At 34.0% G+C, this 14,415-nt stretch overlaps 1 protein-coding gene across 4 annotated transcripts in view; it reads right to left on the bottom strand.

Moving 5' to 3' along the window:
• LOC136039555 (serine/threonine-protein kinase TBK1-like) overlaps positions 1-14,415 on the bottom strand; it is a 70,997-nt gene that overhangs the window by 31,283 nt on the left and 25,299 nt on the right. For all 4 annotated transcript variants that reach the window (XM_065723395.1, XM_065723392.1, XM_065723393.1 and 1 more), the window contains exons 6-9: positions 13,095-13,363; positions 8,605-8,784; positions 2,867-3,072; positions 2,475-2,625 (exon numbers count right to left, since the gene is read on the bottom strand). In XM_065723395.1, coding sequence (XP_065579467.1) covers positions 2,475-2,625; positions 2,867-3,072; positions 8,605-8,784; positions 13,095-13,363 — 806 coding nt within the window. The remainder of the gene's footprint in view (positions 1-2,474; positions 2,626-2,866; positions 3,073-8,604; positions 8,785-13,094; positions 13,364-14,415) is intronic.

Below are 14,415 nucleotides of genomic sequence, written 5' to 3'. Positions count from 1 at the left end.
TGTTGCGCCACAGTGGATGGATCTCTACTAGGCAACAATGGACGTGGCGCTCGATTCGAGCTGTCACAGGGCCCAGAATTCTATGGAGGTTATCCCAAATTAATCAAACAAAAAGAAGAGGAAGAAGCTATTTTCCCTCATTGCTTGAACCAAAGCTTGGAAGCATAAAACGGTACCATTGTAATAGTTATGTTCCAAAACCTTAACTGGAGGTTTACAAGAACCTGTCCCGTATATTCCCCCTCCCAGCCCCCTTAAGCTGTACGTTTATTTACTCAATAAGAAGCTAAGAGTTAAGATATCTGCCACGACTATACGATTCTACTACCGCTACTACTCACTGCCGCACTATACTTCTACACATTTCTAATACCACTACTACTCACTGCAGCACTTACTATTACTATGCAATTCTACTACTACTACTTAACAGGCCTAGTGGCAGGTACTTATAACTTCGGGAAATCCTTATCATGAAAAAGCGGAAACAGCACAATGCTGAAATAAATTCCCAACTTATAAACAAGCTATAGAAGCAAAATCACATACACAAGAAGAGAAAATCTGGAAAATGCCACTAGCAAGAAAAATCGAGTATGACTACATACCGATAGAATAATTACTTGGTACTATGGTATAAAATCGGTTTTATATCAACACTGATAAATGACCCAAAATAGATAAATAGATAAAATTAAATAGATAATAAAATAATTAGATAATAAAATAGATAAATAATAAAATAAATAGATATTAAATAGATAAATGGCCATAACTCTTATAAAAACGAGAATCAAAGAGCCTTTAAATATTTTAGTATATTTACCAAATAGGGTGAAAAATGTAAAAAAGGTAGAAAAGTCAATAAAGCTTTTCGTTATAATTTTCGCCTTCTTGAGGTGTTTTATTGCCTATTCTGAAAACAGAAAATTCAATGGTTTCCATCTTTGTTCGGAGCAAAGGAAATATCATTCAGGGATTTCAAAACCCAGGAATACAGACGCGATAAAACTCAAACATAAAGCATATAAAAAAAAAATTCTCGTTTTCTGGACAATTAAAGTCGACAGTAAATTATTTGTCAAGTCATCACTGTTCCGCGAAATGAAAATATCAGAAATTTGAAGTTTTGAAATAATTGTGAAAAATTGCTTACTTAGGAGGGTCAGATGAGGATTAAAGGAAAGCTCGGCACAGAATGTAATCACAATTCAGTAGTATCTCATTTACATACACACTTCATCTACACTATTCTAACTACATCTACACGCTCTATCTACATCACCTCATCTATATTATAATCAGAACTCATCTAATCAACTCTACTGATTTTTCCTTTGAGAACAGCTTAGCTATTCAAAAGAATTATTTTCAAAAATCATTTGCTGAAGAAGATCAAGAGGAGGATGAAAAATAAATCGGCACAAAATGTAATTATACTTGGGTCCCACCTCATCGATATTTATACCTTATCTACATTGTTCTACATATTCATATTCAATCAGATTACACATCTATATATATAATATCTAATAAGATTCCATCTACATTTCTCTGCTAATTCTTCCTTTGAGAATAACTTAGCAACCATTTTTTGGTAATTACATCAGAGGTATGAAAACTTTAGATACGACCTTTAGACGTAACAGGGGCGAAATTTTATTAAATTTGACAGTGTTTTAATTTTTTAATCAAATTGCTGGAGGCGGAAACTACGTCAATTTGAAGGATATATGGGTTATATGGGATATTTGTTGAGAACCATCCTAGCCAAATGGTTGGCACGCTAGAGCTGAAATCCTTTGTCCTTGAGGAAGGAAGTTCAAGTCCTGATGCCGCTGGCTATTTGGTTTCGAACCAGGGTCAGTGGCGTGACTCTATAAACACATCCAGAGTCTATCCACCTCTATATGGGTACCTGGAGAAATTTGCGGAAGAGAAACTGGAAGGGTGTGCGAAAGCACAGGATGACTGTCCCCTAGCACCCCATTACACTTCCTGGCTGAACGGCCATGAAACGCATATCAGCACCGAGGGTAGGAATTGTGAAGTTCATTGTCGTTTTCTTTACCTTTTTACCTTTATGGATTATGTATGGATATGTAAGTCCCTTTTCCTATTTCTTTTTTTAATTGCATACATATTTGCTTAATTGATAAAATACATCCGTTTTAGATGGGTTCTGATTAAATATAAATTAAAAACTAATTTTACAAAATTCTATTTCAGCCAGGAAGACAAACTTCAGCAGTTACTTCATTAGAGCTCCACAATATTTGTTTCGCAGAAAATCCAATAATCTCAAGACAGACCATCGTCCTGAAACAGACATTCAAAACAGACATTCAAACAAATTTTTGTTTGAAAAATGGCAAAACATAGTTGCCACATCTTCCATAAATCTTAATATTTTTATAAATATTCTGTAATTTTTTATATTTTTATAGGTTTGAAAAAAATGGCTAACAACTTACGTCAACATATCCACAGAATAATGCATAAGAATTGACGTCTCTGCAAACTGTACAACTTTCCTCTTTATTATATAAGCAACGCTGCACATAGCCTTTGCCGTACTTGCGTCAGATTCAACTGATAAAGATGGTGGAAACTGGGGGAATTTTGCTAAAAAAAAAGAAAAAAGAATATAAAACATAAACACCACATAGCAAAGTATGTTCCCAACCAGTGTATTTTTACATGGCAAATTTCCAATTTTTCAAGGTTCCTTAGATCACTCCTGGAGGAGGGGGGAGTTAATACCAATTGTCAATGTTTAGTGTTTTCAAATATAAATTTCGATTTATGAAACACATTATTTCCCTCCCTCAATAAATAAAAAGAAACACATGAACAAGATACTTACGCATGTCATTATCACTGGTAAATGTAACATTGTTGTTGTCCTTGTTATACAAAATTATCGGGGTTTGTTTCGAAGTCACGGGGTATTCTGAAACCGGTGTATCTGAGCGAACGAATTCTGTATAGAGATTTTCTCTGAATAACATCAGCTGACTTGCGGGTATAACTTCAGTTTGTTCCATTGTATATCTTTGCAAGTCCTCATACCTGGTATTACAAAAGATAAATATACTAAGCAGTAAGCAATATATTACTAACAATATAATAAATTGAGCAATAACAAGAAATAGGAAAAAAGTAAAAATAAAAATGATAAAGTAAGTAACAATCGCAATAAAAAAACAACAAAGCAAACAAAAAAAATATCAAGGTAATGAAAATAATAAAAATAATATAAGAACGAAATCCAAATAAAAAAAAATAGATAGAAGTTAAAGAGTAACAGATCAAGCGCGAGGGGGAGGAGAGAACATAATCCCCTAATTACAACCTTCAAAGCGTTTCTTTTTGCGGTTTTTTGAAGCAGCAAGTTTAGCTTTCAGTAAAGTGCAAATGCTATTCTAGCCTTTAGGGAGGTTTGAAGAAAATATTCCTATTTCCTAGTATGATTTAAATGTATTTGTCTATGTTTGAGACGTGCTTTCAGACCTGATCAGTTCTGTCTTTGTGTGAAATTCTAATACAGTTGAAAAGAACAATAAATTAAATTCAAAGAGATTGGTTCTTCTGTGTGAAGTTTCAGACCAGTAGAAAAAACGAAAAACTGTTTAGTCCCAGATTCTCTGTTTCTCTATGATTTTACTTTCTGATTCATTTTGATCTCTGTCCAAGCTACGTTCCATTTATTCATTCATGGTAATTTCTGCTATTTTTATGTTTGAACTATTATATGAATATACTATAAACCATGTGCCGTGTACCTGGAATCCGTAGCCTGGCACATGGTACCGTATGTCTTAACTTCTATTTTGCTAATGGTTTCTAAGAGCACACTAGCCAAAGATGACGCATAAAAAAAATAAAGAAGAAAAAAAAACAGAATAGTCATCTATGACCCGTTTGGTCTTGGACTTTTTACGAAAAGTTTACCAGGAATTTATTACGATAAGTTTACAAGTTACTAGCTGGAATTATTTTTGTTCTTTTTTCTTTACAAGTTTTTTTTTATTTCGTAATATTTTGCCACTAGTTCACCACTAATTTGTTTTAAAAAAAAAGTACAAAACAGAAATACAAAAAAGCGGGAAAGTTCAAACACTTTTCTATCTTTTTTCTATCCTTTCCCTGAAAAACAGTCCCAGCACTAGCCAAGTGATGGAGAAATCTGTCTTCTTAAAAAAAATACTAGTGAACTTTCAGATCTCCTACGTTGGATGCTAAGCTAAAAGAAGAGGCTTGCCTACGATTAGGTCCTTTTCATCGTGTGATTGTTTCGATTTGTATGGCTGTTTCTAATATTTAATATTGTCATATGAAAGTTTTTGTTTACATGTGTTTTCTTTTTATTTTGTTTTCGTTAATCCACTTTATTATCATGCCAATGGGTCAGAAATAAATTTGTATTATTATTATTATTATTATTATATAGCGAGTGATTCTTTTAAAATTGTTCATTTCTATGAATTGAAGAGGGCAAATATAGGTAAATGAAGCCAGGCAAAACTTATAAGAAGGAGAATGCCCTACCTTACCCCAGATGTAACCTATCAAAATTCAATTTCGCCACACCCAACTTTCCTTGATCAATAACTTGGTGTGCATTAAGGAAAATAAACTAAAATTGAGAAATTCTATGCTGAATTTTATCTCCGATTGAACGACTCTCTAGTTGAAAATGCTTTTTCCAACCTGAAGAATATAAATTTCAGTGCCCTAAGAGTGAAAAGCTTTATAAAATGTCTGTGAATTTGTTTTTTAACGAAACTTGTATGTACAAGACTATGTGTGATTTAGTTTTCTTCTTCTACGTATAGGTAAACATCGTTACCGATAATTGGCGGCAGTTCGTCAGAATTGACTTGTATTCATTTTGGCATGCTCAGTCAGGGTCATATTTTCTGCAATATAATAAAATTATATTTTTATTATATGTCACTGTAAAATCAATAATACTATTACGATTCATATTGTAAAATTCACAGGCTTCAATTTGCTTATTTGAAGCAATGTCACACACTAAAGTCTCATATGAAGAATCACTTTCTGTAACAGCCGAATTAAAATCAGTAGGTTTATAATTATAGTAGCCGGTATCTTCACAGCGATGTCGTAAAAACCACTCTATTATAATTCCAGCAATTGAAGCTTAGACCAAGTTCTTCCTCCCAAAGGAATTTAAACCCACGACGAAACCAGCCTCTTAAAAATAGACTGAAATCCCGTTTAGAGTGTTTTGCAATCATGCCAGGGTAAGTGTTATCCCATTGATCACATTTATCATAGTAACAATTTTCCCAGTCATCTAGAATCATACTTTTTTCCGAAGTCACTAGACTCCTTATGATTTTTTGGCTCTCAAATCCGCTCATTTTCAATCCTGACAGTCTCACTACCGATACACAAACTATGATACACAAACCGATACACAAACACATACCGATACACAATACACATACCGATACACAATACCGATACAAACAATACCGATACACAAACACATACAATACACAAACTATGAATCTCACTAATGACAAACTTACGAATTTTTATAGATTGATTCGGATCGTTGCCTTCAATATATTTCACTAATACATTTAATATGTCTTTTAATCTTTATATATGCGTTATATTTACTTTTGTTGTAAAGCATGACTGTTCTTCTGACTAGAATTTGCTTAATGAATATCGCGCAAGCATCTCGTCCCATTAAAGGGTTAACCAGCAATCCCTTGAAATTTCCACTGCAGCATTAGGCACTCTAGGCTTCATTTTGCAATTGTAAGCGTTTTCAATATCCAATAGTGCAAAAGCATCCATTACTAAGAGAATAATATCCTTGATGCTGACACACTGAACTCTTTTTTCAATACTGAAGCAAATTTAGCAGGTCATGCACGATTACGTCACCCTTAGGTAACTATCAAACCCAATTATGTAGCAAGCAAACCCTATGACGTAAAAACCAAAGAAATCCTGATTTCGCGGGTCCCTGAAGGTTTCTTTTAAAAAGAAACTATTAAGCAATTAAAACATGCTTCGTATAGAAAACACTTTTCTACGATGTAACAGACACCTGAAAACATTCCTTGTGACGTAACAGACACCTGCGTCTTGAAGAAGTTTCTAAAAAGTGTCCGGATCGTGATTCGAAGGGATAGGGCCCCGCTTAAAACTAGAACTCTCTCACTACTGACATTCACCTTCGGCTTACTTTACATTAGAGCCTGAATTAAAAAAAAAAAACATTTTGATGTTAGCGACGTCACATCCGTTTAAAGAGCAAAAAGATACATAATAGTATTGTTAATAGTATTGCAATGACGTCATATATTGTACGAGACGTATTGTATACAGACAATAAATTTCATTAGTAAAAAAGATGCCTAGAAGACGACTCGAAAAGATATACAAAATTAATGGCCTTTTAAGCTTTTTTCAAATAAATAGGCGTAAAATTTTAGAGAAATAGAATTTAAATACCCCGAGGGGGCATAGGGATTTTAGAAATGACTAAGTGGGCATGGCCCGAAATTGTTGGAGAAACCCTGATGTAAACTAAGGCCCTAAGTAAAGTAGAAAACTTTGAGAAGAAAAACGAGATTAGAAAAAGAAAAAGGAAGAACAGTAGGAAGGAAAAGGAGAACAAGAACATGAATATTTCACTTCCATTAAACAATGCGTCCTCGGCCTGATAAGAAATAATTTAAAACAAAATTACATACCAAAAAATAAATTCTTAAATCAAAGAAGATTAAAAAGAAAACAATCAAATCAAAAAATTACAATTACGACATAAACCACAATTTTTATAACATATTTTTGTCACCAATATTTTTGTCACAATATAATTTGTCAATTAAAGAATTATAATTATTTAACTTGCAAAGCATAATTAGATTAAATTCCATATAAATTAAGGGCGTAAAGAAAGAAGAAAATCTTTAAAGGATGAAGGAAGCTAGAAGAAGAAAAAGGAAGAACATCAGGAAGAAAAAGGAGAACAATAACGCAAATATTTTGCCTGGTGTTCAAACAAGACGTCGAAAAACTCCATCCTATGTTGCTGAGTTGCTAATCATCTGCCTATATTCTCTCTAAGTGACCACCGTCCCTATATTCTGAGAGTGAAAACTTTTTTTGCCCCTACACTTCTATAGCAATCAAGGCCGTACCCAAGCTTTGGGGGGCTATGGGGCTGGACACCCCCCCCCAAAAAAGTCAACTAACTCGTAAAAGCGTAACAAAAATACCTAAAATATTTTTTTGCGTTTTTAGTATCCCCCCCCCCCGAAAAAAAGAACAAATCCAGGATACGTCCTTCGTAACAATATAGGCTATTGCATAGAATAATTATATCTGAAGAGCAACTCCTCTGAAGAACAACAGAGAAGCACCTGACAATAATAAGATAAAACAAATAAAACCAATGCATTTTTTCTCTGGTTTCACATTTAATCTATACACAAGGTGATTTTGTAAGACTAATCACCAAACTAATCGTAAAATAACCTATATTCCTAATAAGTAACCCGATAATTTTCCTAAATAACCTATTAATCGTAAAATACACATTTATTCCAACATTCTTTATGTATAAAAAAAAAAAAAAAAAAAAAAAAAAAATCCTGCTGCAAGACAAGACATTTGCTGCAATCTACTTGTTCTATGCAATTGTAAGTTGGCAAAAAAAAATTAAATATCTATAAAGTTAGAAATGTTTTTTCAATATATTGATATTAAACATTTTATTTTAAAACTCTACCTGTATGTATCTTTTCCATGCATAGTCATTCCTTTAAACACTCGATTCATATGTTCTTGGCCCCAAACACCATTTTCAAACAAGAAACAATAGTGTTCATAAATGAGCCAAATTTGCGTCTACTAAAAGATCGGCGCACGGAGGGAGGAGGGCAGGGCTGCAGCTACCTCCCTAGATCTTCGTATTTACACTATTACAGATTTCAGATTACAACTGGAAATAAACAGAAATGTCCAAATATTGGTCCGATATCGATATCGTACCGCAACACGCGCAAATTTGTGTTTTGCTTAGCACGCAAAATTGGACAATTTTAACAATTTAGGAACTAACCATTGCGACAACCGTGTACACTTGACTACCTCGTGTTATATCAAGTAAAAGAAGCAGCTTGAAGTGTTTATCAAGTTTGATAATGTTTTCTAATCAATGGATATCCGAAATGTTTTGGAAAGGGTAAGTACGGCTGCTCCCCCCCCCCCCCCTATACAAGAAGCTACGTACGCCCATGAAGCAAAGGGCTTAAATACCTAATCAGCCTCCTTCCCCCATCTACTATGGATACCTATGGGCAAACAAAGTAATTCAAATACCCTGTCTTCAGTAACATACTGAGCCCTCTATTTTATTTTAATAAAAATATAATCTTAAAAATTACAAATGATTAAAACTATTAAATTACTTATTTAAACTTTTGCACCCATAAAATTTGTGCACTTGTGGCAAGTGCCCCCTCTGTTCCTCCCCTAAAACTGCCGCTGGACAGTAGCCGAATATCAGGAGACAATATTCTCTTCTTCTACAAACAAAATCCTTACCTGTCGAGGGGATGCAGATAAACGGTAAGTGTTTGTAATTTGTTGACATAAAATATAAAAGTCCTTGTCCGCGCTAAAATTGAAGATACTTCTTCGAAAAATTTATCAAAATTCCACATTTTTGATGCATCAACTTCCATCAGACCAGCAAATAGTGGCGTCACCACTTTTTTGAGTCCGCTGAAAATAAATAATAACAGAAACATATAGGTTAACAATATATTGGAGGGGGATGAACGCACTCTTTTTAGGAAAAGTCAAATACTGAAGAACCGTATGTAAATTTTTTTTTGTATCGCACTCATCTTTAGACCCCCTCCCTTCTTGTGAAGGGGGGAGGAGGTATAATCAAAATTCCAAATTTTTATGCATCTAGGTCCCTCAGATCAGAAAATAGTGGCGTTCGCTGAAACTAATAACAAAAAAAAACATATAGGTTAGCATATTAGAGGAGGTTATGGGCGAATTTGGAGCTGATTTTCCCAAGTCAAGTGAAAATGATAAAGTGAAAAATCAAAAAATTAACCTACAGTAACAAAAAGGTAAAGATTGACTGAAGAAAACTGATCTGTTTTTGTGTATGCTCGAATTATGTAGGCCCATTTTAGTTTTGACAAGATTTTGGAAGACATTTAATTTTAGCTGGGGGAGGATCAATGGTGTTTGGGGGAACAGTTGCCTCTCTGACTCATAGTAAATTTTTGACTGTTACTAAAGACTGTTTACTGATGATGGAATTTTAAAATATGTTTTTCTGTGTTTCCGTTTATTTTTGCGTCCCCGTGCTGGGATGACCTCCCATACCCCTCCTTCCCAGCATTTCTTCATTTCTTCGCTTTTTTCGTTTTTTACCATTTTTGCAATTATTATTACGAGATGTATTATTTTTTTTATATGTCATACTGTGTGTTTACCCAGTTTTATGAGCTCTGTTCCCCGTTGGAGGTTAATGTTTTTGTATCTTTAAATGAATTAAATTAAACAGTAAACCATTCACGGGCCAAAACTGGTACCGAAATGGGTATACCTAGTATACCCAATCTGTTATTAATCGCCTAATTTAAACTTCTTTTACGATTCACGTAATCAAACAATGGCGGATTAGCGACTGGGGACAAGGAGAGACTAACGCTAAAGTATAAATAAAAAAAACTACAATTTCAAAAACCTCCAAAATGTTAAGTTATAAACAACAAAGAGAGATAAAACTCCACAAAAAAAAACCCTCAAACGAGACTGCGGTGCAGTCTCGTTTGAAGTTTTTTTTTTTTGTGGAGTTTTATCTTTCTTTGTTGTTTATTGTCATGTCTGGCCAGTTCGACTTAAGAAATTTCATGTTAAGTTATGTAAATTATTTTGGGGAGTTGGGGCTTAGGCTCTTCAGTCATATATAAACCGACCTCTTTCAACGATACTGATTTCAACAGGGAACAAAAACCCAACCTCAAAACTGAAAAGTATCTATAAAGGTCCAGTTTCAAATGTTCTATTTGCATATTCGAGAGTTTGTCCCAGGGGATGAAGAGACTTTCTTGCCCCCGGAGGCACATGGATCACTCATATTAAAATTGGATTCTGAGCCTATTATCCAAAGCAAACAAGGGCTACAGAAGCGCAAGGGACACAAAAAAGGCGAATTTCTAATCTGAAGGCACTAGAATTTCTAATTTATAATCAAATGAGTCCTACCTTCTGTAAATGATCCTATACTTAGGATTAAGGATTTTAGGGATATTCGGGTGGCCTATTTCCGTTTTTGTAAATATCTTCCTCTTTGGAATAAGAATAGAAAATTAATAAATAAGTTTCGCCTCCCGAATATTACTGAAAAGCTGACTGGTTTACACAAAAAGATTTTAGAAACAGCATATCGGCGATTATCGCCTCATCGTGGCTTAATTCGTTTTTTTTTTTAATTAAAATCATTTATTTAATGTTATTGTTGTTTAATTGTTTTGGTGATTTATTGTTGTTTTTTTGTGTGTAATGTTATTGTTGATTTTCGCTTGTGTTTACTCCACTATTTATATTTTTATGTAAGTGGGTTATAAATAAATATATATAGTCAATTTTATACAGTGAGCCTAAGAAAAAAAAACTTAATTCCGACGTAAGACCTTAAATTTGGTATTTTTTCCAAGACCACACTGCCTTTCTATGACGAGCAAATAAACGTTCAAAAGGGGACAAGTTTATTTATTAGACATTGAAAACAGATAGAAAGGTCAGAATATTTCAGAAAATTTACAGCATATTCACGTGCATCCCGAACCCTTCCAGGTCTTAAGCTGATTAAGTCTACAGTGTCAAGTACAGAGATATCACGTGTTGATATTTTATTTTTAGAAAGGTACACTAGTTGATTCCAATTTAAGTTGGAAGCCCGATATTCTCTAAGACTGATACTTGGAAGGAATATAGGTATTATGCACCTTATGAAATTCGTTTTGCCTCTAGAAGCTTTAATTAATTACTTAATTACTAGAAGATTTAATTTATTAATTAATTACTAATTAATTAATTAGCTAATTAATTAATTAACTAATAAATTAATTAATTAACTAATTAATTACTGTCCACTTATCTGCTTGAATATTTTCATATCCCATTTTATTCCACTCCAAAGACAACAAAATAAGGCGCTTCGTATTTTAAATTGCTTTCTTCCTTCTCCAGCGTTTCTTCCAACCAAGTCCTATACAAAGAGTTTGTATTCTTTATTCTTCCTTTATTCTTTATTCTTCCTATTGGACTGGCAGTTACTTTTCATTCGTTATTGTTCAAAGTTAAGCACAATTTACTTGGAAACTTGGATACTTGGAAGGAATATAGGTATTATGCACCTTATGAAATTCGTTTTGCCTCTAGAAGCTTTAATTAATTACTTAATTACTAGAAGATTTAATTTATTAATTAATTACTAATTAATTAATTAGCTAATTAATTAATTAACTAATAAATTAATTAATTAACTAATTAATTACTGTCCACTTATCTGCTTGAATATTTTCCTATCCCATTTTATTCCACTCCAAAGACAACAAAATAAGGCGCTTCGTATTTTAAATTGCTTTCTTCCTTCTCCAGCGTTTCTTCCAACCAAGTCCTATACAAAGAGTTTGTATTCTTTATTCTTCCTTTATTCTTTATTCTTCCTATTGGACTGGCAGTTACTTTTCATTCGTTATTGTTCAAAGTTAAGCACAATTTCCAGACACTGCCTAGCAATTTTTTTTTCTTTTGATCCTGTTCCCAGTTGCTGTGCCATCTTCACACCTAGCTTGCAATACACGCAAACTACGCCAGCCATGGATAATTTCCGAGTGGTCCCGTTTTTGTCTAAGAAATAGTGTGGTTGCTGCATGGAACCAATACGAGTAGGCTTTTCGTTTTGATTTGTTGTTAGAAATTTCAAAAAATAAGTTGAAATCCTTCGTTTTGCATAGTTATTAGTTATTCTACTTTTATATTTATTATTATTATTAATTTGATGTTTGTTTTGTTTTTGAGTTTTTTTCTCGGGTCTTCATTTTGTTCTTGTTGTCCCGTTGCTGGTTCAAAAAATTGAATTTTTTTTTATCATCAGGTGGGATGTCTGCTGTGGCGTGGTGAATTATTAGTATTATGTCTATTTTTTTCTCTTTCTTCTTATTTTGATTAATAATCCATATATTTCGTTATTTATCTTCCTTCTGATCTATTTTGACTCCCTAAAAAGAACAAGAACTTCTAATTTCCATTCAAATGAGTCCTCTCTGAAGTTTATATGAGTACCCCTTCCATAAAAACCATATACACCCCCTGGGCATTGCTTACAACGTCTGCCCCTGGGCCCTGTGGGGTTGTATTAACCTCTGAGTATTAGTCATATGATCTTTGAACTATTTTTTGAGAAAATGGCTGTCTCAAAGTTCCTATCAGATGGATTTGTGGAAAAATGGGCGTGGGGGGCTACTTGCCCTCCGATCTCTTTTGACTCTAAAAAATTGAACAAGAAATTTTAACATCCAATAAATGAGCCCTCTCTGAAGTTTGTACAAGCATCCCTTCTATAAGAACCATGTATACCCCCAGGGCATAGCTTACAACGTCTGTCCCTAGGCCATTGGGGTTTGTGTTAACCTCTGAGTTTTCGTTACATTATCTTTGAACTGTACTTAAAAAATGGCAGTCTCAAAGTTCTTATAAGGTGGATTTGGGGAAAAAAGAGCGTAGGGGGCTAGCTACCCTCCGATTTCTTTTGACTCTTGAAAATTGAACTATAACTTTCAATTCCCAATCAAATGAGCCCTCTTCGAAGTTTATACGAGCATCCCTTCCATAAAAACCATATATGCCCTCAGGAAATAACTTACAGCGCCTGCCCTGGGGCCAGGGGGGTTGTTTTATCTGTGTAAAATGAGCTTGTCTCTCTACTATATATTGGTATATGCTTAGTATGTTATTTATATATGATTGAAAAATAAATGAACCTGAACATATTAACTTACGTCGATAGGAGACATGTATCTGGAAGCTCCTTACTCCATTTTATTTCTCCGTTTTCTGACACTTGAACACCAGATATAACGCCAGAAGCTTTTTTGGCTGTAATGTAGTACATAGTTTCCTTGTTTCTTCTTCCTCCAAATGGCCGGAATGGCAAATTGCCAGTAGCGACATGATAAACTGTAACTCCTATTGACCAAAGGTCCACCGTTGCTCCAAAAGTTTTTCCGACAGGTTTTCGCAAAACAGCCCTCTCGTACATGTCTGGATGCTGTAATTTGAAATTGAAAGATGAGTAAATGAGGAGAAAGGTATGCATGTACCCACCTAGATTTTCTACCTTCTTCCTAGATTTTGAAATAGCTTTTTTGTGCTTATTCAGTAAAAAACGTCTTTTGCCCCCCTTAATATTGCAAAGGGGAGTAGGGATGTACATGTGCCCCTTTATACTTTTTTCCCTTCCTATATTTTGAACAATAGCTTTCTTTGAAGGATTTCCTTTTTAAAATGCCTTTTTTTGTGTTTTCATTGGAAGATTTACAGATTCCCCCCCCCCCCGTCCTAGGTTTTGGAAAAAATATTTTTCCCAACTTATATTCTCGTTCATGACGAGTTCTCGTTCTCGTTCTTGCCCCTTCCTAGATTTTTTGCCCCCTACTAGATTTTGAAGACTTTTTTTTAGATTTTTTTTTTGAAAATACTTTTTGTGTCTTTATGAAAAAAAATGTTAAAAGGACAAAATTGCCCCCTAAATTTTGGAAAATACATTTTGCCCAAAAAGACACTCTAATACATTTCACGAGGCTACAATTGAAATTGAAAGGTGAGCAAACGAGTATAGGGGTTTCCATGCCTCTCTTGATCTTTTACATCCTCTTTTTGGAGTATTTTCTTCGAAAAAATACCTTTTGCCCCTCCCCCCCCCCCAACTAGATTTTGTAAAGGGAGGTAAGAGTGTACACGTGTCCAGCTATTGTTTTTCCTAAATTTTGAAAATCTAGGAATTTCATAGAATTCCCAGATCTAGAAACATCGATGGAATTTATTGGAGTACTTCCACTGAAAAAAAAACTTTCTTGTGTTTTCACTGAAAAGATTAAAAATTTGAATCCACACCCCAACATTTTTGGAAAATAAATTTTGCCCAAAAAACATTCTCGCTAATATCAGAATGCTATAATTGAAATTGAAAGGTGAGTGAACTATTTGTACAGATTCTAACCATAATCGGAGAGTTCATATTTTATGGGAGACATTCGTTACCTGCCAAAGGCAATTGAACAGGGTCATATCAAACCAAACACATTACTCACACAACCAACA

The sequence above is a fragment of the Artemia franciscana genome, chromosome 19 (assembly GCF_032884065.1).
Source record: "Artemia franciscana chromosome 19, ASM3288406v1, whole genome shotgun sequence".
NCBI classification, from domain to species: Eukaryota; Metazoa; Arthropoda; class Branchiopoda; order Anostraca; family Artemiidae; genus Artemia; species Artemia franciscana.
The sequence above is the reverse complement of the archived record's forward strand: the minus strand, read 5'-3'. Positions and strand labels throughout refer to the sequence as shown.